General features: G+C 56.8%; 1 protein-coding gene across 2 annotated transcripts in view; it reads left to right on the top strand.

Annotated features, from left to right (window-relative positions):
• Positions 1 to 24,249, top strand: part of ARSG (arylsulfatase G) — a 30,042-nt gene that overhangs the window by 2,047 nt on the left and 3,746 nt on the right. Inside the window, exons 2-10 of one of the 2 annotated variants that reach the window (XM_072936923.1) lie at positions 6,219 to 6,960; positions 7,270 to 7,457; positions 8,249 to 8,296; positions 8,375 to 8,486; positions 8,741 to 8,878; positions 11,378 to 11,568; positions 12,416 to 12,496; positions 15,843 to 15,951; positions 21,588 to 21,708. In XM_072936923.1, the coding sequence (XP_072793024.1) occupies positions 6,758 to 6,960; positions 7,270 to 7,457; positions 8,249 to 8,296; positions 8,375 to 8,486; positions 8,741 to 8,878; positions 11,378 to 11,568; positions 12,416 to 12,496; positions 15,843 to 15,951; positions 21,588 to 21,708 (1,191 nt within the window). In that variant the 5' untranslated portion in view covers positions 6,219 to 6,757. Of the gene's footprint in view, positions 1 to 6,218; positions 6,961 to 7,269; positions 7,458 to 8,248; positions 8,297 to 8,374; positions 8,487 to 8,737; positions 8,879 to 11,377; positions 11,569 to 12,415; positions 12,497 to 15,842; positions 15,952 to 21,587; positions 21,709 to 24,249 lie in introns of both variants that reach the window. The other variant, XM_072936922.1, reaches the window with a different exon arrangement.

The following is a 24,249-nucleotide window of genomic DNA, read 5'->3' as shown; positions in this document are numbered from 1 at the left end:
TGTGTTCGTCCCCTCCGAGCGCATGATGCGGCACCCAGATAGAAATAAGCCCCTTACTTGTGTTTTTCGGGACTAAACGTCTCCTTCAGTTGCATTTCTAGGGAAAAACGTCGCTCTTGGTTGTGTTTTTAGGAGAAGCTACTTCCTTTAGTTGTATCTTTAGGGAAAGCCTCCTTTCCTTTAGGGAAAATCTCGTTTTGTTGCAATTTTAGGGGTAAACATCCTCCATCCTCCTTGGTTGCATTTTTAGGGCAAACATTTTCCTTGCTTGAATTTTTAGGGGGAACCATCTCTAGTGGTTGTATTTTTAGAGGAAAATATCTCCCTTAGTTGCTTTTTTGTTTGTGGTTTTTTTTTTTGTTTGTTTGTTTTTTTTTTTAGGGAAAACCCGTCTCTTAGTTGTATCTTTATGGAATACATTTACTTTAGTTGCATTCCTAAGGAAAAACATCTCAGTTAAATTTTTAGGGGGAGCTGTCTCTGTCAGTTGCATTTTTGGGGGAAACGTCTCCCTTGGCTGTGTTGTTTTTTGGGAAATCATCTCCTTTAGCTGGACTTTTAGGGAAAAACATGCTCTTTTGTTGCATTTTTAGGGAAAAACAACTCAGTTGCATTTTTTTTAGGGAAAAACATGTCCCTTGGTTGAATTAGAAGGGGAAAACATTTCCATTGGTTGGATTTCTAGGGAAAACCAACTCTTTTGTTGGATTTTTAAGGAAAAACGTGTCCTTTATGTAGGAAGCTTAAAAAGTAGGGATTTGTGAGTCAAGCAAAGCAGGAGAGACCAACTCACCACTTAGAGGGATGGGGAGGGAGGGAGCAGGGTTTCAGTCATCCTAAAATCACAGAACATCCTGAGCTGGAAGGGACCCACAGGAATCATTGAATCCAACCCCTGGCCCTGCACAGACACCCCAAAAATCCCCCACTGTCCTTGGGAGCATTGTGCAAACTCTCTTGGAGCTCTGGCAGCCTCAGCTCGCTGCTGCTGCTGCATCCTGCTCCTGCTCTCCATGTGCTGGGAACAGAGGGATGCTGCCAGGAGGATTTGGAGTCTTGCACCGTCCCTTGTGACTTGTGGGCCACTGAGTTCTGCCTGCAGGGAACAGCAGAGGGGTCAGAGTGGGTGGGTGACCTCACCTGTCCTCGCCTGCCCTCCTGGGATTTGCCTCTGGGCTGGCCCAGGAGCCCACCACAGTGTGCTGGGATAAAACAGAACCTGCTGATCCTGGTTCATACCCCTGGAAAAAGCAGCCAGGTTAAAATGTCCCTGCACTGCAAGGGCTGCTCTGTTTGGTTTGGCCAGAGTTCCTTCTGCTGCTTTTCCTCTCCTTTGTCACAATGGGATTGCTGGTGGGACAGCACAGCCAAGGGCAGCAGGCAGTTGGGGCAAAATTCTCCAGGTTGCCCAAAATGAGGCAAATTGTTCCTTTTGCTCGGGAACTTTGGGAAAGCTGCTGCTGGTTTCAATGCTGGCCCGGCAGCTGCTGCCTCCAACAAGTGCTGGTGCTCTCAGGGAGGTTTCAGCAGCTCTGCTCCTCACAGTTCCCTCCTGAACGAGCTGAAATCCTTCTGAAATCCATCAGAAATCCATCAGAAATCTGAGTACTCAGCCATGGCAGTGCGCCCTGTGTGTCCTTGAGAGCCTCCTATCTCCCTGTCCCACAGCAAAACCCCTTTCTCTGAGGGAGCCTTTGAGGTGGGGGTCCTTTACCCATACTTTTAGGGGTACAGATGAAGGGTGGCCACCCTTTGTCTGTCCCTGCAGAGCCAATATCCCATTATACAAACTTTTCCTTGGGAATGGGTCACCCTCCCTGTGCTGAAATTCTTCCCGGTAGTGGTAGCGACAGTGCAAGTGGTTGTGGGACAACAAAAGAGGTTTGTGCCTCCAGGGGAGAAATAAGAATGCAAATATCTTTGGCATGAAAAACCCAAGGCGATTTGCTCCTTGGTATTTCTTGTCAGCACTTTGCATCTGTCCCTGCCTCACCTTCCCATTCCTTTCCTTTGGGCTTTCCAAGAGCAATAAGGCTTTGGGAAGCCAAGGGGGCTGCAGGGCACAGGGATGGTGGCTGCAGCCTCTCCAGCCCCACTGTAAAACCCTTTTCCCCCCATACTGTTTGCCCACTTTGGGGGAATTTCCCTGCTGCTTGGCTTGGCTGTGCCTCACTGGGATGCTTTTCCCTGGCACATCCCTCGTGGGTCTTGCCTCTCCATCATCCCGGGAGCTCCAGCAGCCCGGGAGCAAGGCTGGTGTTTGAGGGCTCTGTAACCCTCAGGGAAGAAGGCAAGCCTCCTGTCTGTGGGCATAAATCAGCCAGGAGCTGGCAAACAGGGCGGGCTGGGAACTGCAGAGCAGCGCGGGCCCCTGGACGGTTCAGGGACTTCCAGTTCATTTATTCTGCTGGGCTTTGCCCAGCCCTGCTCGGCATGTGAAATGTTTTCTCTGAAAGACCCAGCAGTGAGATGGGTGAAAAACATTCTCCTGTCCCAGGAGCTGGCAGAAATCCTGGTAAATCTGCAGAAGTATGTTTTTGTCGGTGCTGCTTGTTCTGTGAGGGGAACTAGTATAAACTATGCCAGTAGAAAACCTCTTTCCTGGAATGAAGTCCTGACTGTGTTCAGAGCATTGTCAGGACGGTTGTGCTGGGAATGGAGCTTTGCTGGTAAACATGTCAGCACTGGGGAGGCCCAAGGGGGCAGACACAGAGCTCCTGCCCCTCTGCCCCACGGGCAGGCCCCTCACCAGGCACCTGCTGCCCTTTTCTGCTCAAATCCAAATCTCTGGATCTTTAAACTGCAAAAAACCCCATAGATTTCTTTTTCTGCCCCCTGAAGTCGTGTCTGCCCTGCCATCCATCCCCTCCAGGCTGTGGCTGGACATCCCCCAATGGGGTCAGCACCAAGAGCCTCACCATGGGGATATGTCCCCATCCCACGTCACTCAGCAGCTGTGGGGCCAGCACAGCTGCGTGCCTGCCTCAGTTTCCCTGACCCCAGCTGGCACACGGGCTCTTGGATAACAGCAGGTACCCAGTCCAGTTTGAATTTCTCATTCTTTGCTGTGTCCTTTTCTCCCTGCTGCTCGTGGCCAGGATGGGGATCCTGCTGGGACCTTCAGCGGGGCTGCTGGGTGGGTTTGGGCTGGAGATCAGAGCTGGGACCCCCGGGTGGGCTGTGAGCCCCAGGAGCTGGCAGGGGGAAGCTCAGCACAGCTGGGTGTGCTTCAAAGTGTGGCAGGTTTTTCTGGGCTCCAGCCACTGCTTTGCTCTCCAGGCAGGCGTGAAAATGTGAAAGAATGTGAAAAATGTGAAAATGATCATGCTGGCCCCAAGATTTGTAAACTTTCTGGTTAATGTGTAATAAATACATGACAGATACCGCCAGCACAGTGCGGGTGACCCCTCTGTGGTGGCACTGCCAGCGGTGACATCCCAGAGAGACATCAGGGCCTGCCCGGGGGAGTCCTGCTTGGAGAGGCTTTGGAGCTTTTCTAAACTGGTTTATCTGGTTTGGACTCCTGTGAGGGCCGTGCCTGCTTGCAGAAGGCAGGTTATTGATTTCTCCAGGGCTGCCCTGGTCCAAGGTGCGTGTCCAGCTGAGGAGCACGCTGCCAGCAGCGCTCATCCCGAGGCCTGGGATGCTGGCAGGGATTCCTCCCAGGTGCTCACCCAGCTGGAGCCACCCGTGCAGTGTTTCTTGCTTGGCACAGGGCGAGGTGCCGCAGTGTTCCTGCCACAGGCAGCCTGGGCAATCTCCCCTGAGTCACTCTGAGTTTTGCAAAAAGAGCTCAAAGTTGGTGGGTCAGCTCTGGGTGGGTCTGGCTGCAGCAAAGCTGGAGGGCAGCAGAGGTGCTGCAGTCCTGGGGATCCCAGGGGGCTCCCACTCCTCCAGGGGGATGTGCACAGCCTGGACTCGCTGGAATTGGAGCTGAAAAGGGTCAGAGAGGGCTCAGAGTGCAGAGGAGTTGATGCCAAGGGATGGCCTCGCCCTCATGGATGTGGTCTGGATGTGGACATTCCAGGGGCTGTGTTCCACCTCGCCTTCAAAAGGCTTCTGAACATCAGGGATCAAGAAGTTTTGTCTGATGCTAATGCATGAATTTGAGCCCTGGAAGACTTTCCCTGTAATTTAGGGAGGAGAGAGTGTCCTTTGAAAATGGTTTGGATTGTTTTTGTTAGCTGTGTCATCCTGGCGTAAATGGAAGGGACAGAGGTTTGTGGGTTCGGCTGCTTTGAGGTGTGCTGGGTGTTTCTGTGAGGCTGCAGGTGCAGCTGGGGGGTCCCTGGGGCACTGTGGGGTGCAGGGCAGCCCCTCAGGAGCAGGACTGGGGCTGGGATGGATGTTTGGAGAGGCCGGGATTTGCACAGAGACCAGCTCAGCCTGGGAGGGGCTGGCAGCTGCTGGATGCCAGCAGAGGTGCCAGAGGGCAGGATTAGGTGGTGTGTCTTCCAGAAAGCCTGAACACCACCTGCCTGAGGAGATCAGCTCAACTTTTGGAGCTTTGTTTTCCCCCAAACCCCAGGTCTAGCAGAGGGTGATATCCTGCTGCATTGTGGAGAGTCCCAGACAGGGGACTGGGATGGGGCTGGGATGGGGCTGGGATGGGGCTGGGATGGGACTGGGATGGGACTGGGAAGAAGCTGGGATGGGGCTGGGATGGGGCTGGGATGAGCTGAGGTCTCCCTGACCACTGTGAAGTTGGTGGCTCAATTCTGTGCTGTCCTTGGCCCAGCTGGGCTCAGCCCCTGCACAAGGGGTGTTGGACCCAAGCAGAGCTGCTCCTTTCAAGTCCCCATCCGTGAAGAAATCCAAGGAAATTGCAAAGGCATTTTTGTTTTGAAAGTTAAGGCAATTTAGCTGCCATCAACCATCCAGAGACCTAATGTGGGTTGTTGGAGCTGTGGGGATGCAGGAGGGTGAAGAACAGGACCTGAGCCCATGGACTTTGCTGAGGCAGGGCTGAGGAACCTCTCCCACAGCTGAGCCCCCTCCCATGGCTCAGCCCCACCACCCACCATATCCCACCCCCATTAGCTGATGTACCGAGAGCCTCCAGGCTTCATAAATTAACACTCTGGGCTATGAATTATGAATGGAGCCACATCTCTGATCACTGCATTGCTCTGCTGACAGCCCAGGAGCTGCTGATCCAAGTGACAGCCCAAAGCTTTTAAAGATGTGAACAGCAAAACCTGGCAATAATTTACTTTGCAAGCTGCAAGCCTCTTGGCCTACAGATGGGGCTCATCGTATTCCCTCTCCTGGCTCCTCCTTTCCTGTTCTTCCCTTTTGTTTCCCAGTGTTGTCTTCTCTGCTCTCCCTCTCTGTGTTAGTGGGTGCTGTCCTGCTTGGCTGTGTTGACCATCCCGTGGAGCTGCATCCCTCATTCCTGCCCCAAGATTGCTGGTGCCTACTGGGGACAGCTGGGTCCTGGCCACCCCCAGCCCAGGCACAGATCCCCACAGCCAGTGCAGAGCTCCTGATGCAGGACCCAGCAGGATTTTGGCAAATCTCTGCAGCTTCATCCCCCTTTGGCCATGACTTTGTGTTCAAGACATCGTATTCCACAGCTCCATCTGCTCCATGGAGCTCTGCCACAGCTCTGTCTCTGCCATCGGTCTTCGGAGGGTTTGTCCTTGAACCTTTCCATCTCTGGAGGCCAAACCCTGCCCTAAGCAGCTGGATGTGCTTAATGCTCACTATTCCTGGGGGTTTTTGCTTCTGTATGGATTCCTGCCTCCTCACCTCTGGGGCAGCTCCCTGGGGCGGCCGGGCTGTGCTCCCTGCTCTGGCAGCAGTGGGCCAGAGGGAGCAGGACTAAATTTCGACAACAACGAGCATCAGACACTTGTCAATTGTCACAAACAAAAGCAGGGCCCTGTATGAACCCCTCGTGGGGCTGTGCCCCCTGCAGCACTCGGGAGAAAGCCCTTGGCAAGCAGGAGGGAGCAGGGGATGGCAGGGGCAGGGGGTGGCAGGAGCACAGGGAACCATCCCAGCCTGAGCAGTGGGTGCAGGAAAGGGGCACTCCAAATTCCCAGTCCTTTCCAGCTGAGCCATTGTGAACCAGGCAGCAGAACGACTTCAAAGGCAAAGCCCTGGTGTCTGGAGAAGCTGTTTGTTTTGCCCTGGTGTCTGCAGAAGTTGTTTTGCACCGGGCTGGGGTGCAGGAGCACTCCTCACATCCTGACTGTTTTGTTTCCCTTGCACAGGGGATGCTGTAACCAGGTGAAGGATGGACTGACAGAGCCCCAGCAGTTTCTTCTCCATCCAGGGCCGAGGGGCTCAGCCTGCAGGGAAGGAGCCATTTTTGGACACAAACATCCCTCTGGCTGCGGCGAGGGAGAGGAGCTGCCGCAGATCGAACCCGCTCCTGGCGGGGAAAATCCCACTTCGGTTTGGTGTCTAATTAGATATTTACCAGGAAGGAAGGAAAGATATAAATAGGGTGACAGTGACTTCAAAGGGTGTTTTTTGACTTCTAAGAATAACACCTTTGCTGGCGCCGATTTCGGGAATATCGGCTGTGCTGGGTGTGAAAGACGGAGGAGGTGTCGCAGCTCGGTCGGCAGCCAAGGGAGCAAACCCAGACCCCGGCTCCCGTCCGGCCCCTCGGGACCGGCTGAGGAAGGGACAGAGCCCGTGGGGAGCTCAGCTCACTCCTGTGGGTACAGCAGCTCCACAGGGATACAGGAGGGGATACAGGAGGGGCAGTCTGGGGAAGACCACCGGTGCTGCCGCGTGTGGCCCCATGGGGACCCCAGCCCTGTCCCCATGGGCAGTGCTGGTGCTCGCCCTGGTGCTGCTGGGACTCTGGGCTCCCTGTGTGGTGAGCAGGCAGCCCAACTTCATCGTCATCCTGGCCGATGACGTGGGCTGGGGGGATCTGGGCGCCAACTGGGCAGAGACGAAGGAGACCCCGCGTTTGGATCAGCTGGCTGCTGAAGGAACAAGGTAATGTCTGTCCCCCTTCCCTGCCCTCACCCTGCATCCTGGATACTCTGTCCTGCAGCACAGGGGAATTCAGCCCTGCAGGACTGGCAGGAGAGGGAATTTGGCTGGTGTGGTTTGGGTGCATGGGGAGGGCAGCCAGAGCCTGGTGCCTTGGGGTGCAGGTCCATCCATCCCTGCTGGAACCTTCGTCTGCCACTCCTCATCCTCATCCCCAGAGCAAAAGGGAGAGTGTCCAGGGGAGCAGGGAGGGACAGGGTGGTGTCAGAGCACGCGGGGTCTTGTGGGTTCAAGTCTCTTTTCATTTTGCAGGTTCGTGGATTTCCACTCGGCTGCCTCCACGTGCTCCCCGTCCCGCGCCTCGCTGCTGACGGGGCGCCTGGGGGTGCGCAGCGGGGTCACCCACAACTTCGCCATCTCCTCGCTCGGGGGCCTCCCCCTCAACGAGACCACCCTGGCCGAGGTGCTGCGGGAGGCTGGCTACAGCACGGGGGCTATAGGTAATGCCTGGGGCCAGGGGCAGCTGGGGAGGTGGCAGGGGTGACAAAGGTGCCCTTGCGGAGGAGGTACTTGGGTGAAATGCTGGCAGTGAAAGGGAAATCGAAAGGATCACGTGAGAGAGATTTCACACATCCCTCTTGGATTTTGCAATGCCGAGCTTAAAATCTTCCTTTTCAATGGTGCTGCTGGAAATCCAGACTTCTCCATTTAATCTCCCGTTGCTTTACCTCCTGAGGAATGTGCTGGCTGTTCCTTAGCAAACACAGCCGGCTCTGCCATCCTGCATCCCGCACCACGGGCGGTGCCGCTGGCCTGGTGGCTTTGGGCACCCTCCTGTCACTGTGGGTTCCCCTCAGCCTGCACAAACCCTTTGCATCTGCAGTTCCTGCTGTTGTGCTGGCGGAAAATCCCTCTGTTTCTCCATTCCCCCCAGTTTTTGCAGTTCTCCCTCTTGGATCGGTGCGTTCGGTGGGAGCAGCACATGCCGGAGGTCAGAGGATGAAGCTGGTTTCGGGAGGGGTTAGGAAACTGTCTGCTCAGAACACAAACACATGAAAGAGCCTTTTAAGGGTGGAACCAGTTGCTTTGCACAGGCATGAGATACCTTATGCATTTTTTTCTGGGTTTTCTGCAAAAATAGACAGCATTCTGGAATCACAGCCAGCACAAACAAGGAACCTTTCTTGTAGCTTGATTAAAGCCCCCAGCGGTGCGGGCACCTTGTGGGTGAGGGCTGCTGGTGGCCAGAGCTGTGTCACCTCTGAAATGATGTTCTGTGGCTTCCACGCAGGCAAGTGGCACCTGGGACACCACGGCCGCCATCACCCCAGCTCCCGCGGTAAGGGCTGTGCCAGGGGGACGGGCTGAGCGCCCTGTGGCCACCCCGACCCTGCTGACCCCCTGGCTTGCCTCTCAGGCTTTGACTACTACTTTGGGATCCCCTACAGCCACGACATGGGCTGCACGGACACCCCAGGCTACAACGTGCCGCCCTGCCCGCCCTGCCCACGGCACAGCGCAGCTGGCAGGTACAGGGCACGGGGTTCCAGTGCTGGCATGGGGAGGTGGGTGTTGGCAGCAGTGTCCCCAGCCCTGAGGGCTGCCCTTGGCTGTGGTCACCTCCCCTCATGCTCTGTGCAGCCAGTTTCCCCCTGCGTGGCATGTCCCAGTGCCATGGGGACATCGGCGCCCTCCCTTTGTTCTCCCTCCCTCTGGAGGCCAGGAGAACAGCCAGGCTCCGTGCCTGCCCTGGTGACAAGCCTGGGGTGGCTCTGCCCAGCAGGGTGGCGAGGAAGGACTGTTACACAGAGGTTGCCCTGCCTCTCTTCGAGAACGTCACCATCATCCAGCAGCCCGTGGAGCTGGGCAGCCTGGCCAGGCGCTACGCGGAGGAGGCAGAGCGCTTCATCCAGAGGGCCAGGTGAGGGCCACCCACTGTCCCCCGTCTGTCCCCTTAGCTAGGAGAGCTCCTGGGTCACTGCAGAGCTCCTTTACATCACTCTGGTGCAATGCCAGGGACATGAGTGTTGCCCTGTGGTTCAGATTTAGGGTGTCCATGGCTTGGCTTCCTGCTGGAGGAGGCACTGAGGCTCTTCTGATGTCCTCTAAAAGGGTCGGGTGTTTTAAAAACCATCATTTCTGAGGAAAGTCCAAGCCTTTGAGTGGGGGGAATGTTCATGATGTCAAGGCTGGTGGGGATGGGAGGGAGGCAGAGCTGCCGTGGTCCATCCATCCCTGCATCCCTGTGGATGAGGTGGCAATGGGGTGGTGGAGGTGCCTCCATGGGTGTGAAGTGCTGGCAGGGGCTGTCAGGGCGGGACCAGAACAGCACCCAGAGGTGTTTGAACACGCCCTGCGTGTGAGATTGGATCCATTTTGAGGATAAAGCACTCTGAGATCAATTGGCTTCAGGATCTGCCTCCCCCAGCCTCCCAGCACAGGAGGTGCCCGGGTGTGTTTGTCCCCGAGGAGCAAAGTGGCTCCTCGGAATGAGGCCCCGAGCCCTGCTGACGGGTTGTGTAATTTTAATCCCCATTATTGGCGGATTACGAGCTGTGATTTTGCAAAATGCCTCCCTGCAGAGTGAGGAGGGGAAGCGCTGCCGGGCAGCCCTGTCTGAGCCCATCCCCTGCCTGCTCCCCGGGATAACACAGGCCCGGGAAAGGCGGGTCCCTGGGGTAAGGTTTGTGTAACAGAGGTGAACGAAGGGCTGGGCAGGGAGCAGCACATGGGGAAATGGCTCTTTATAAAACTGGGCGCTGTTTTGTTGCATAAAACCTGTAGTTTGTCCCTTTGGGTACCAAGGGTTGGCCGTGGGTTTGGAATTGGGCTTGGCCACGTTTGGGATGCTGAGGATACCAGGCTCTGGGCTGTGGGGCAGCAGCAACCCCTTCTCCTGCCAAACCCCCAGCCCTCCAGGCTGCCGGCGTGCTCTGTGGCTGTGAAACCGAGTGTGTAAGTTCTGGGTTAATAGGAAAAACCTTTAAACTCCCAGAAGCATTTTGGGGTTATCTGTGTTCATGGAGAACAGGATTAAGCAGGTGTCTGCCTTTTCTTCCCTTCCCTTTGATGGCTTATTCCAGTTTTCCCCTGCCTGACTCATTCATTACAAGGCAACAAAAGAACACCGGATTTGCCATCTCAGTGTTTTTTTAACCAGTCAAGGTTGAGCAATTTGTGACAGTGAGACGTGGCACTGCTTGAGCCCAAGCGAGCATGAGAGCAAAAGTCAGGGACTGCTGTCTTCAGTTATTGATTAAACGTTGGCCTCATCTTCAGGACAATTCCGAGCTGTCCGTGCGGCAAATGAGAGGAATGTTCAGCTGAGCATCACAGCCACGAGCCAGGGGAAGCAGCTTTCCCTGCTCCAGGGGCTCTGGCATCCCACGGGAAGAGGCCTCACAGCAGCAGTTTGAAGGGGCACAGGGGCTCTCCTGACCCCCACATCCTGCAGGGATGGGTGGGGGCCAGGGGGACACAGGGGAGATGGGTGTTGCCCCATGGTTCGGATTTGGGGTGTCCACAGCTTGTTCTCCTGCTGGAGGAGGCACTGAGGCTCTTCTGGTGGCCTCTGAAAGGGTGGGGTGTTTTTAAAACCATCGTTGCTGAGGAAAGTCCAAGCGGGGGTTTTTAGGAAACTCTTTGTGGGGCTCCAGCACCGTGGGGGATGCAGCAGCTCCGGGCGGGATGGGGTTCACTGGTGTTCCACGCCAGGTGGGCGGCGGGCAGAGGAAGGAAATGCCGACACGCACTTGGAAGGGCCCGGGAGCTTCCAGCAGGAGCGATGGGGCGGCGGGAGCGGGCGCGTGCGCCGGCCGGGACACGTCCCCGGGATCCGGCCCCTCCTCGCCGCTGGCCATCCACCCTTCCCCTCCGAGGTCCCTGAGGAAGAGCAGGCCTCGTTGGAGCAGATAAATATAGCTGCAAACAAGCAAACAGGACGTGTCGTGCGGCGCTCGAGGAGCGCGCGGCGGCGGGCAGCGCGCGGCGGTGAACGCGCTGCGGGGCACGGGAGGCCTCCTGTGCCACATCCTCTGCCCACTGCTTGCTGGGGAGGGGGACAAAGGGGCAAAATGGACCCCTGAGAGAGCGGAGGGAGGTGTGTGGGTGCAGCAGCGTGGAGTGTTTGGCTGCTGGAGGTGGAGGAAGGGGCAAATCCACCCCAAACAGGCACAGTTGACAACGGGGACAGCGGGGAGAGGTTTAAGCAGGAGCAGGGCAGAAGTGGCTCGGCTCAGCCAAAGTTCCTCCCTGTAAGGAGAGGGGTGCCTGGAGCTGGGTGATGTACATGGGGTGTTTGCGGCAGGAGTGGAAGAGCCACTGGTTTGTGTCCCCAGGCTCAGCAATGCCACCACCCCAATGACCTCCTGCCACTGCCTTCCCCTGGAGGCTGAACACTCTCCCTCTGTCCCCTGTGCAGTGACAGTGGACGTCCCTTCTTCCTCTACCTGGCCCTGGCCCACATGCACGTCCCGCTGGTCCCCCCGCTGCCCCCCGCTCCGGGCAGGGGCGTCTACGGAGCCTCCCTGGGCGAGATGGATGCACTGGTGGGACGGATAAAGGAGGTGGCTGACAGCCTCGGCAAGGGCAGCACGCTCCTGTGGTTCACAGGTACTGCAGGAAAACGGGCTGGGGTGGCACTGGGGACTGCACCGGGAGTGGGGACAGGACCTGTGTTTGTCCCCTGCCCTCGGTGTCCCTGCCCTCGATGTCCCTGCCCTCGGTGTCCCTGCCCTCGGTGTCCCTGCCCTTGGTGTCCCTGCCCTCAGTGTCCCTGCCCTCCGTGTCCCTGCCCTCCGTGTCCCTGCCCTCGATGTCCCTGCCCTCGATGTCCCTGCCCTCGGTGTCCCTGCCCTCGGTGTCCCTGCCCTCGGTGTCCCTGCCCTCGGTGTCCCTGCCCTCGATGTCCCTGCCCTCGGTGTCCCTGCCCTCGGTGTCCCTGCCCTCGGTGTCCCTGCCCTCGATGCTCCCATTGCTCTGTGGATGGGGAGTGGTCCCAGCGTGGGGATGGGGGTCCCAGGCTGCTGTGGCCACTCAGCCCAGTGATGCCTACCCTGCCACCCCCCTCCGGCTGCGGGGCTGAAGTGGTGGGGCCGTGACTAATTAAACCACAAATCCTCGTTCGTTAAGAAGCCCAAATCCGCTCTCTGTGGCCGAGCAGCCTCCCTAATGAGGATGTCGTGCTTCTGATGACAGGAACCGCTCGGCCGCTCATTAACACCCAAAGCTGGTGGCGCCGTGCCCCCCCTGCCCTGACCTGGCTGCGCTCCAGCCCCTGCAAACAAACTGCTAAAACCCAAAATCCATCAACCAGCTGCTCTTGCTCGTGTGGAGAGGCATCACAGGGGTGGCAAAGAGGGATGGAAGGGTCACTTGTCCTTGTCCCCTCACACCCCCACTGTGGCGGCGTCCCCTGTGGTCCTGGTGTCTCTCATGGGGACATTTCTTTCTCTTGCAGGTGACAATGGCCCCTGGGCACAGAAGTGTGAGCTGGCAGGACGCCTAGGGCCATTCGTGGGTGCCTGGCAGAGGCAGCGAGGTAACCTGGCAGCGTGGGGGGGTCCCAGTCCCTGGGGACACAGCAGGGGATGCTCCACAAAGCCCTCACTGCCCACCGAGGGGACACGGGCAGCATTCCATCCACCCCAGCCTTTCCCTGCCTGCTGCCCTGGGCTTGAACACACCCCAGCGCTATTTTTTTACTTTCAAAAAATCAAATTCTCCCAAAATTGCTGTGGGTGTAGGCTGGGGTCCCCATTACCCCGGAGCTTGGGGTGAGCACGCTGGTGTGGAGATGGGATGTCGCTCTCTGCCCCATCAGGGTCTCAGATCCCCCAGCCCCATCCCGCCCAGAGCATAGCACCCACCACCATCCCCGCACCTCGGCACATTGCTTTTCTTTCTCTCCACCGTTTCGTTGGGTTTTTGTTTTGTTTTCTTTCCTCCTTTTCCGGCCAAGCCATCTGCTTGGTGGGTTTATTTCGGCCGGGGCAGGCAGAAACATCCATGAGTCAGGCGTTTCCCACTTCTTGTGTTGGGCTCCCCTGCCTGGGGTCAGCACGATGCTCATCCTTCCCTTCCTGACATGGCACCGTGGCCATTCCCTGGGCAAACAGCTCTGGCTGTGTCCCATTCCCGGAGCCCTTCCTTCTCCCGGCCCCGGGATGGAATCGTAACCTCAATTTTCTAGTAAACAAACCCCGCTGGCGGCCCCGGGTTGTTGCTCTTGAGCAACCCACGGTCACAAGCCCGAGCAGCTGGTACAGAAACTGCGGTTCGGGAACAGGGCGAGCAAAACACGGCCCCTTCCAGCCGGGATTGTTCCCGGGCAGGGAAAAGCCCCGAGCAGTGGGAGGGCAGGGGAGGACAGGCTGCTGCCGGCTCTGTTTCTGTATGTTTTCATGTGTTTCCACATGTTTCTATATGTCCCTGTATGCCTCTATATTCCTATACATTCCTGTATGTTCCTACATATTTCTATTTATTTCTAACATGCTTCTATGTTTCTGCTTCTATAGGTCTCTAACATGTTTCTATGTGTTTGTTCCATGTTTCTAACATGTTTCCATGTTTCTGTTTCTATATATTTCTAACATGCTTCTATATGTTTCTAACATGTTTCCATGTTTCTGCTTCTGTATGTTTCTAAGATGTTTCTGCTTCTGTTTCCATGTTTTTAATGTGTTTCTATATAAATGTTACATATGTTATATATATATAAATGTTATATATATATAAATGTTATATATGTATATATGTTTCTATTTCTGTCACTTTCAACAAGTTTTTATGTTTTCAGCACGTTTCTCTATGTTTCCAACATATTTCTGTATGCTCCTGCATGTTTCTACGTTTCTATACATTTCCAACATGTTTCTGCAGGTTTCTACATGTTTCTACATGTTTCTGTACATTTCCAACACGTTTCTGCAGGTTTCTACATGTTTCTACATGTTTCTGTACATTTCCAACATGTTTCTGCAGGTTTCTACATGTTTCTACATGTTTCTGCATGTTTCTATATGTTCCTTGTAGCTCCATCTTTTCTTTTAGGGTCCAGCCCTAAATTCCAGGGATGTTTTCCACTGATTTCAGGTGGTCACTGGAGCTGGGAGAGAGCAGCATATCCGTGTGTGCTTCCCCTTTCTCTGTGCTTCCCACAGTCCCCAAAAACTCATTTCCCACCTTGGGGTCAAAAGTCCAGCAAGGGGGGGATACTGGGAGAGAGGAAAACGTTTTGGGGATGTGATGCTGGGCATGTTTTGAGGCAGGTTGGGGAAGTTCCAGAGCTGGTGTCCCTGTGCTGAGGACCTGCTGTGAGTGTGGTGGGACCAAGGTTTTCATCCCGCCACGGGAATGCACAGTTCAGCTTTCCTGGAAAGCCTGGAAAGTCCCCACAGCAGCAGGGCTGCATCATCCCCACTCTGGAGAAAATTCCCTGCTTGGGTTTGGGTGTTTCAGCCCTGTTTACTTCCCAAAGTGTTAATGTGACCTCATTCCCGGGCTGCTCTGACCTCAGCAGCCAGAGGTGCTGGGGTGGCTTGGTCAGGAAATATCCCTCTGATGTCCTTCCAGAGCCCCCTGACCACGCATGGAAAAACCCTGCAAATGCATCCAGGAGGCTGAGAGCTTTAATAGAAGTGCAGAGATGGGGATTGATATTAATTGCTGTAATTGCTGTGGTTTCCTGGGGTGTCTGGGGCAAACACCAGAACTTTGGCTGGGGAATGGGAGAGACTGGGGATGTGCTCAGTCTGTGCCAGGGTCAGAAACCTTTCCCCTGGGCTAGTCCTTGTGGCACCTGTGCCATTCGTGTCCTTGCGGGCACGGCAGCATTGTCTGGGGGCATGGATCAGCCGGTGGCACCGGGCAGGAGGGCTGGCACAGCCCAGGGGCTCTCCTGGGCAGGAGGGCTGGGCACAGCCCAGGGGCTCGTGCTGGGCACAGCCCAGGGGCTCTCCAGGGCAGGAGGGCTGGGCACAGCCCAGGGGCTCGTGCTGGGCACAGCCCAGGGGCTCTCCTGGGCAGGAGGGATGGGCACAGCCCAGGGGCTCTCTTGGCTGTGCCCAGAGGAAATGGCTCGGGGCGAGTGCCGTTGCCATGTGCACGCTGAAAGGCAGCACACAAAGGCTGCTCCTGGGAAGTTTGCTCGTGAATCGAGTTGGGATTTTCTCTTTGCCCCATTCCCAACCCCTTCCCCCTCCAGCTGCCTGGGGCCCTTTGGGCTGCAGCCAAGGCAGAGGCTCTCCAACCCCCCCTTCCAGCCCTTTTGATGCTTGGTGCTCTCATTTCGAGGCTCAGCACCCCAGTTTTGGTGCTCAGCACCCCAGTTTTGGTGCTCAGCACTCCAGGTGGAGGAAGGGACTGGGCAGATTCCCTGTGCATCTCAAATCCAAGGGCAGAGCAGAGTGCTCTGGGTGCTGCCAAGGAAAGGATGGATCAGGTTCATTAACTGGCAGGAGGGTTATTAGCAGGAAGGTATTTTTAATGAGGCAGATTTCCAGCAGCCGAGGGGGGGTGGGGGGGCTGTTGGTGCTGAGCCCTGCAGGAGACAGAAGCCCCTGGAATAAATTCCTACATTTCCTGCCTTCTCCATTCTCTCACCTGGCATCAAAAGGGGATGGAAATGCAATGGCTCTGGCAGCTGCTGCATTTCTCATCACTCACTGGAGCAGGGAAACACAAATCAGTGCCCAGCTGAGACCCTTTCTTTTCCCTTTCCCTTTGAGCACCTCCTGTAGCCCTTCTCCCTTCCCTGGCCCAGTGAAACCATCCTCCTTTGGGGTAATTTACACCACCTCTGCCTCTGAACAGTTCCTTGCCCAGGGGCTGAGGAGGTTTTCCAGCATCAGCAGGATGCTGAGCACTGCCCTGTTCTCCTGCAGGTGGGAGCTCAGCGAAGCAAACAACCTGGGAAGGAGGGCACAGGGTGCCAGCCCTGGTGTACTGGCCTGACCGTGTCCCTGCAGGGAGGACGAGCCACGCTCTCCTCAGGTAAGAGCCCCTCGGGGAGCGGGGTGGCCCCATTTGGAAGGAGCCCCCATCCCCAACGGAGCCAGGTCATCACCTGGATTTTGGCAGCAGCAGCTGCCTGCTCTGGTTATCCCCTTCCTTGTGCCAGGCTGTACTTTTGTCCTCTCCCAAGACTTTAATGCTTCAGCTGAGAGGAGCTGAAAGGGCTTTTTGTGAGGCTGGAGGGTTGGCGCTCGCAGCCACCGGGCTTCGTGTGCTCCTGGCCGCGGTGGCCAAGGGCCTCCCAATAATTAAAAGATGACGATGTTCTCTCTCCCCAGCGAGGAGCAGGCTCAGGCTTTGCGGTCTGTGAGTGCCTTTATGTGGAGGAGGTGCGGTTGTGAGGAGAGGAGGCCTGGCAATAATCCCTGCAGGATGCGGCGGCAGCCGGGGCCAGGCTGTGTCCTCGCTGGGGAGCAGCACGGGGGTCTGTGCTGCCCCTCTCCCTGCAGCATTGGCACCCCTTCATGTGCAGCCTGCACCTCTCCTGGCAGCCCTCCTGGCAGCACGTGTGGGGCACGGCCTGGGGCAGAGTGGGGGGGATGTCCCCGTTCCTCCCTGATGGATCCCCACGGTGCTGGGGTCAGGGTCTGGGGTTTGGGGCTCCTGGGCATTGGGATGTCCTGTCCCCATTCACCCCTGCTGGATCCCCACAGTGCTGGGGTCAGCCTGGGGGAGCTGGGGGATTGTTGGATGTTGGGATATCCTGTCCCCTTTCATCCCTGATGGATCCCCACAGTGCTGGAGGTCAGGCTCTGGGGATTTGGGTTCCTGGGCATTGGGATGTCCTGTTCCCATTCATCCCTGATGGATCCCCATGGTCCTGGAGGTCAGGCTGGGGGTTTTGGGGCTCCTGGGCATTGGGATGTCCTGTCCCCATTCATCCCTGATGGATCCCCACGGTGCTGGGGTCAGCCTGGGGGAGCTGGGGGATTGTTGGATATTGGGATGTGCTGTCCCCGTTCATCCCTGATGGATCCCCACAGTGCTGGGGTCAGGCTGGGGGGTTTGGGGTTTCTGGGCATTGGGATGTCCTGTACCCGTTCCTCCCTGCTGGATCCCCATGGTGCTGGGGTCAGGTTGAGGGGGCTGGGGAGGTTGTGGGATGTTGGGATGTCCTGTCCCCATTCATCCCTGATGGATCCCCACAGTGCTGGGGGGTTTGGGGTTCTTGGGCATTGGGATGTCCTGTCCCCGTTCATCCCTGATGGATCCCCATGGTCCTGGAGGTCAGGCTGGGGGGTTTGGGGGTCCTGGGCATTGGGATGTCCTGTCCCCATTCACCCCTGCTGGATCCCCACGGTGCTGGGGTCAGCCTGGGGGAGCTGAGGGATTGTTGGATATTGGGATATCCTGTCCCCGTTCATCCCTGATGGATCCCCACAGTGCTGGGGTCAGGCTGAGGGGGCTGGGGAGGTTGTGGGATGTTGGGATGTCCTGTCCCCATTCATCTCTGATGGATCCCCACAGTGCTGGAGGTCATGCCCTGGGGTTTGGGGTTCATGGGCATTGGGATGTCCTGTCCCCGTTCATCCCTGATGGATCCCTGCAGTGCTGTGGGGTTTGGGGTTCCTGGGCATTGGGATGCCCTGTCCCCGTTCACCCCTGATCAATCCCCACTCTGCTGGGGGTTTTGGGGCTCCTGGGCATTGGGATATCCTGTCCCCATTCATCCCTGATGGATCCCCATGGTCCTGGAGGTCAGGCTGGGGGTTTGGGGTTCCTGGGCATTGGGATGTCCTGTCCCCATTCATCCCTGCTGGATCCCCACAGTGCTGGGGGGTTTGGGGTTCCTGGGCATTGGGATGCCCTGTTCTCTTTCATCCCAGAGGCACACAGGGTGGTGGGGCTGACGGGTTGCTGGGTGTTGGGAAAGTGTCCCAGCTGCGGGAAGCAGGTCCTGACTGGTGCACCCTGGGGCAGTGCTGGGTGTTTCTAAGGTCCTGAGATAAACTGAAGACACTCACTTGTTCCACAGCCTGAGGGCAGCTCTGGCAGCTGCATTTTTGCAGGCAGGGAAGGTTTGAGCCATAAACTGAGTCACTGGTGTCTGGTGGAGGGGGTGAGGAGCACATAGCACCCCGTGGTTTCACCTCCTCCGTGGGCCATGGGGCAGAGCTGCCAGCCCCTCGGGCAGCTGGGGCAGCATGTGCAGGATCAGTGCCCATCCCATCCCAGGAATTCTGATTATCTCCTCAGAGACCTTATCTCTTGCATTTCCCAACTCCAGTCTGGTGGGTTGGACAGCTGGAAATCTGGAATTCCAGCAGAGGCAGGTGCAGCACTGCAGCTTGGAAAGTGGCTCTGTAGCTCCCCAGCAGTCACATTCGGCTGGTGTCCCCCCAGCAGAGCCTGGCACTGCCACGGGGCCATGCCCAGCTGTGCAGGACGATGCTCGGGCACCAGGAAGGGGCACCCCCTCTTTGGGAGGCAGCACAGAACCAGCCTGGGGGCCGTGAGCGATGGTCACCCTCAGGAGAGTGTCACCAGCCCTGGCCTGAGGTGGGACAGGGAATGTGGAGGGACACAGAGGGACCTGGAGGTGCTCAGAGGACAGGTGGCTTTTCTCTGTGCCTCTGTCCCCTCAGGACAGCCCCCAAAGACTAACACGTGCAACAGAGAGACTGAAACCCCCCCAGCTGATGGGGGAGACCGAGAAGCTGGGGAGGTGTCGGAATCTGTGATATTTAAATGATCCTGAGATTGTAGAAAGTCTCTGTCTGTCAGCCCCATTGCCAAAGCAGAAGCCATAATTGGTCTGTGCTGTTTCAAGGCTGTTTATTCTGTTTATCTCTAACATGTTCTGCTGCCCTGCCGCAGCTCTGTCCTGCAGGGCAGCGTGTGGGGCTCTGCCCTCAGTGGGATGGTACAAACATTAAATACCACAAACTACCTGTGCTGGATTTACAATAACGTGCCAATATCTGTCACCTACGTTGGACAGTGTGTCCCCAGCCTGAACCAACAGAAAAATGCCAACACCACAGTGAAACATGGAGGGCATGAAGAAGGAAAAAAAGGACAAGGCACACCCAATTTCCTCCATCTTGTCCCCTTTGGACCCCTCATCTAGAATCCTAAAATTTTACTTTTGCACCCGTGCCACACTTAATTATTACTTATATCAAACACTCAGAGCTTGTAATTCATCCTGTAAGATTGAAAACTCTTTTCCATGGACAGAGATCACAGACAGTGTCTCTGGGGGCTCTGTCCAGGGGGGTTCCTGACCCCTGCCAGGGTCCCAGGGCAGCCAGAGGGAAGCCCTGGACTCCCCCAGCGTGTGAGCAGGAGAGGCTGGGAGCGCTGTGCACTCTCAGAGGGACCTCGGCCAGGCCAGGCCAGGGCAGGGCAGGGCAGGGCAGGGCCTGCCCCATCTGCCCAGATCTCCTCTGCCCCGGGGTTATGGGAACACCTGGCTGGGCACAGAGGCTGCTGCAGTGCCCAGGACCTGGGTGTGCTGCCTGCCCAGGGAGCGCAGGGTGAGCCAGGGTGAGTGTGCCCGCGGGCCAGGGAGCTGCAGCCAGCACAGAAACGCTGATGGCTCACCATGGACCAGCACCTGCACGCTGGGCCCTGCACAAAACTGCCTTGTTTGCTTTTCTTAATTATCTTTAATTGTCAGAGCCACCCACTGTACTCCTGCCCTTCCCTGCCCCAGCCTGCAGTAGGGATGGAAGAAGTAGGTCAGGAGGGTGGTGAAGGAAGGGATGGCACCATCCTGGCTGTGCTGGCAGCGTGGGGCTGGGCAGGCTGGCTGAGCTGGTGGGGCGTGGGCAGAGCTGCCTGCAGCCAGGCAGGGCAGGGTCTGTGCCACACGGTGCCCAGGTGCTCAGCACCACGGCAGGGCAGCGCTCCCTGCCCATCCTGCCCAGGGCTCAGGGTGCCCATTGTGCCACAGGCAGGAGCTGCTGTCCCTGGGCACTGCCAGGCCCTTTCCCTGCTGTTCAGGTGGCAGCAGGACGCTGGAGTGGCTTTATGTGTTACATCCGTCTTGGCCAGGGCAGGGTTGGCAGTGTGACTTTCTCTTTCCCTCAAGCACAGATGCCAGGATGTGCCCACTGGTGCCTTTGCTTTGATGCCAGCTTTGACCAAAATCCTATTTTTCATGCTTTTTTCCATGGGTCACTCCTGCCCATGGCTGGGGGAATCTTCAGCCACCTCTGCCCTTTGTTCTCCCACCCCAGTGCTGCTTTCCAGAGGTGCCGTGCAGTGGGGCAGGGCTGCCTGGGACCATCCAGGTGCATTGAGGTGGGAGCTGGCTCCTGGGGGTGCTGGGCACCCGTGGCACCAGGGCAGGCTGCCCAGGTGAGCTGCTCTTTTGGGGGTCCTGCTCTGCCCCCAGCAAGGTGTCTGCAGGGGTTGCAGTGCAGAGCCAGGATTTTTTGGGCGCCTCCCGGCTCACAGCAGTGTTTGTTGTTATTTGTTCTCTCTGTCTCTTAGCAGCTAAATGAAAACTCCTTCAGTGGGAGAACAGGGGCTGGTAAGCCCAGGGCTCTTTCCTCTCTCAGCTCACGCAGCTGCCACCCCGCTCTGGGCAGGGACAGGACCGTGGTGGTGGCAGGACCATGGTGGTGACACGGTCTCAGAGCCAGGACCAGGGCAGCACCCTGGTGACCCCAATTCCTGCTGCTTTTGCCTCCTGTACCAATTTCCAAGCCCCCGGAGCTGCTGGCACAGGGGTTTTGTAGGCAGAGGGGTGTGGGTTGAGTCCTGGCAGCAGTGCCAGCTGTCAGCTCCTGTGCCACAGCCTGGTTCCCCAGGACAGAGCTGTGATGTGTCACTTGGCCACTGCCCCTTGGACACCCTGCTGCAGGTGGTTCCTTTTAGAGGTCTGGGGTCACCTTGTGACTGCATCTGCGAGGGAGGGATGCTGTTGGTGGCACTGGGGGGACAGAAACTTGTGCCCCAGAGGATGTGGAGGGTGAGGATTCTGGATCCCTCTAGGACACATGGCCAGAAGAGGGGGAGCCTGTGCCCAGGCTGTGACGGGCTGGGTGATCCCCATCCCACCCCATCTGCAGCTCCGTCACACCTCAAGGCTGTGCCAGGTGGGGACAGTCCGGTCCCAGGGCGCAGGCAGCAGGTGACAAAGCAGGGACTGTCCCTCTCTCCATGCCCAGGGAGCCAGAGGGACTTTGGTCACCTGCCCCTTCCCCGTGTCCCTCTGCCCTGGGGAGGCTGAGGTGAGTCCCGGGTGCTCTGTTGTGGCTGAGGCCAGGCACAGGCTGGGGCTGGCACTGGGGAGGCTGATGGGGCTCTCCTGTTCCATCCTGGCAGCTCGTGCTGTGCCCTGAAACAGCCACTCCACATTTCCTGGGGAGCCAGGAGCTGCTGGCACTGGCCTGAAAACCCTTTGCTGGCATTTCTGCGGAGGGTGACTGACCTGTCCAGGGCCTTCAGTGCCCTGCTCTCCCTGCCCCAGGGAGAGGCACAGCCTGACTGAATCCCAGCTGCTGGCTGGGGGTGGCAGGGGTGTGAAGCCAGGGCCAGAGCTGGGTTCAGCCTTTGCAGCTGTTGGGAGCTCCCTTGGGAGGGATGTGGGGCACAGGTGAGGTTGGGGAGACCCTCCAGGGATCCTCACTCCTCGCTCTGATGACTGTCCCCTCCTTCCCCAGCATCCTGGACATCTTCCCCACGCTGGTGGCTCTGGCTGGGGCAGCCCTGCCCCCAAACAGGCGCTTTGATGGCTTGGATGTGTCCCCAGTTCTCTTTGGCTGGTCGGATGTGGGGCACAAGGTAAGGCAGAGCCACCCCCGGTGCCACCCCCCTTGTGAGAGCAGTGCCTGAGCTGAACAGGTAAGTGGGTGTCTTGCTTTGAAAAGCCAGGTGTCTGCTAAGGCAGGCAGGAGCCTTCCTTGAAATGGAAAATGCAAACCCCTTTCCTCCAAATTATTCTAATTTTGAAATTACAGGACTCAGGCAAAAATATGGGAGCAGTAATAGCAGTTCTTTACTAGGAAAATTAAAAATATAAATGCAATAGTACAAAAAAGAGAAAACAAACCAGTGCCAGAGTCAGAAATGCCCTGTCCCCCCGTGGGTCAGGGAGGTGGCAGCAGCCCCATCCCAGGGTGGCTCAGCCCTCCTGCAGTGCCAGCTGTGCTTCTGCTGGAGCAGGATCCTGCACAAGGGGGGAGTTTTCCTCTGGAGCTCCAGGGCTGGGGGAGATGGGCCTGGGCTCCTCTGGGAATGCAGTGGAAGAAAGCTGCTCCTCTGGGAATGCAGTGGGCAAAGGCTGCTGTGCTGTTCCCAGGTCAGATTGGATCCAGGTAGGAATGTTTGGCTCCTCCCCTGGGCAGAGCATCTCCCCATGGATGATGGAATTTTATCATGCAGTGAGAGTCAATGGCTCAAAAGGGCTTTGGGTTATTGAAGATTGTTTTGTGCTTTGTTCACCAAGCTGGGATCAGAGGTGGAAATGCCTGTTCCTGCAGCCTGGCACGTTCCTGTGTGCCTCAGAGCTGGGTCTGTGATCCCAGGGACAGCAGCCCAGGCTTGTGGCAGCCTGCAGTGCCCAGCACAGCACCTTTGGATCCCAAAAGATGCATCAGTGTGGGGAGGGGCAGCTCCCAGGGCTTCCAACCTGGTTGTGCCCATTTATTTATTGCTCCAGATCAGGACACAGCAAACCCCTCCTTCCCCCCAGCTGCAGGGTGACAATGTTCCATGGGGACAGCCCACCCCAGATCCCACAGCTCTGTCCAAGCTGGCAGCTCCTTTCACCCCAAAACCTACAATTTTCAGGACAAGCAGGATGACCACACGTTTGTCTCGGAGTTGCACGAGATTTATGCGGAACCAACAACAAAAAAAAAAAAATTGGCTTTAATAGCAGTCCCGTGGATAAATCCTGATTTTGCTTTTAAAGTACACCCTCCTGCAAGCATCGTGAGCCAGCTCCCAGCGGGATCTTGGATTTGCTTTCGGTGTCCATCAGGGGTTTGGTATTTGCTTTGTATTTATGGAACCCTCTGCTGAACTGGGAGATGGAGCAGGGAAGGGGATGGGATGTGGCCAGCACACTCTGCTCTGCTCTGCTCCTCAGGATTAACCCTGCTCTGCACGGGCAGGGCTGGGAGCAGGGCACTGGGAGCTGCTGGGAATGATGGTTTGCTGGGAATGAGGCTTTCCTGGGAATGAGGCTTTCCTGAGATCAATGGTTTGCTGGGAATTATGGTTTTCCTGGGAGCAATGGTTTCCTGGGAATTATGGTTTGCTGGGAGCAATGGTTTTTTGGGAATGAGGTTTTCCTGGGAGCAATGGTTTGCTGGGAGCAATGATTTGCTGGGAGCAATGGTTTTTTGGGAATGAGGTTTTCCTGGGAGCAACGGTTTGCTGGGAATTATGGTTTTCCTGGGAATTAAGCTTCCCTGGAAGTAATGGTTTGCTAGGAATGATGGTTTTCCTGGGAGCAATGGTTTGCTGGGAGTTATGGTTTGCTGGGAGCAATGTTTTTTTGGGAATGATGGTTTGCTGGGAGCAATGGTTTGCTGGGAATTATGGTTTGCTGGGAGCAATGTTTTTTTGGGAATGAAGTTTTCCTGGGAGCAGTGGTTTGCTGGGTGTCAGGGTGCAGCCGTTCCTGTGTGGGATTCCCCCAAGGGCTGGGATCACCCTGCCGTGGGATGGGGTCCCACAGCCCCGTGGGGAGCTGCCGTGTCCCCACTCCCTCCCCTCCTGGTGCCAGCGGCCAGCAGTGACCCCGTGCAGGGCTTCCCTTGACACAAATCCTCCTGACAGCAGCTCCTGCGCTCACTCCAATGCCCAATTTCCACACTTTCCTAATTGGGGTCGCTGGAGCTCCCCATGGGGGCTGTCCCAGTGTCCCAGCCTGTGCTTGGCACTGGCACGGCCGAGGACAGGGCTGGGGTGACACCAAGGTCCTTCTGTTGGCAGGAAAAATAAACCACAGCCTCCAAGGAGCACTGAGGGCACCAGGGGCAGTAAATCCCTCTGTCCATCAGCTCACGTGAATAGCCCAGAGCGCCAAGTTCAAGCCATGAATTTTCAGGAGAGAAAAGGCTTTCCCCCCCCACCCCACCCCACCACCTTCTTTATTTTTTATTTATTAAAATAATAGCCATGGATTAATGGAAGAGTTCCAGATCTGGGAATGTTTCTTGAATCAAAACAATTAAGAAAATTAACAATTAACAAAACTCCTTAATTGTGCAGTAAATGATAACAGATTTTCTAAGTGTGGGGGTTTAAGAGGTTTAGGAATGTGGTTGTTTGTAGGAGGGGAGGTTTGAATGCCCTTGGCAGCATCCCAGCTGT

This window comes from Taeniopygia guttata, chromosome 18, assembly GCF_048771995.1.
Source record: "Taeniopygia guttata chromosome 18, bTaeGut7.mat, whole genome shotgun sequence".
Classification (NCBI taxonomy): domain Eukaryota; kingdom Metazoa; phylum Chordata; class Aves; order Passeriformes; family Estrildidae; genus Taeniopygia; species Taeniopygia guttata.
This window is presented reverse-complemented; position numbering and strand designations above follow the sequence as displayed.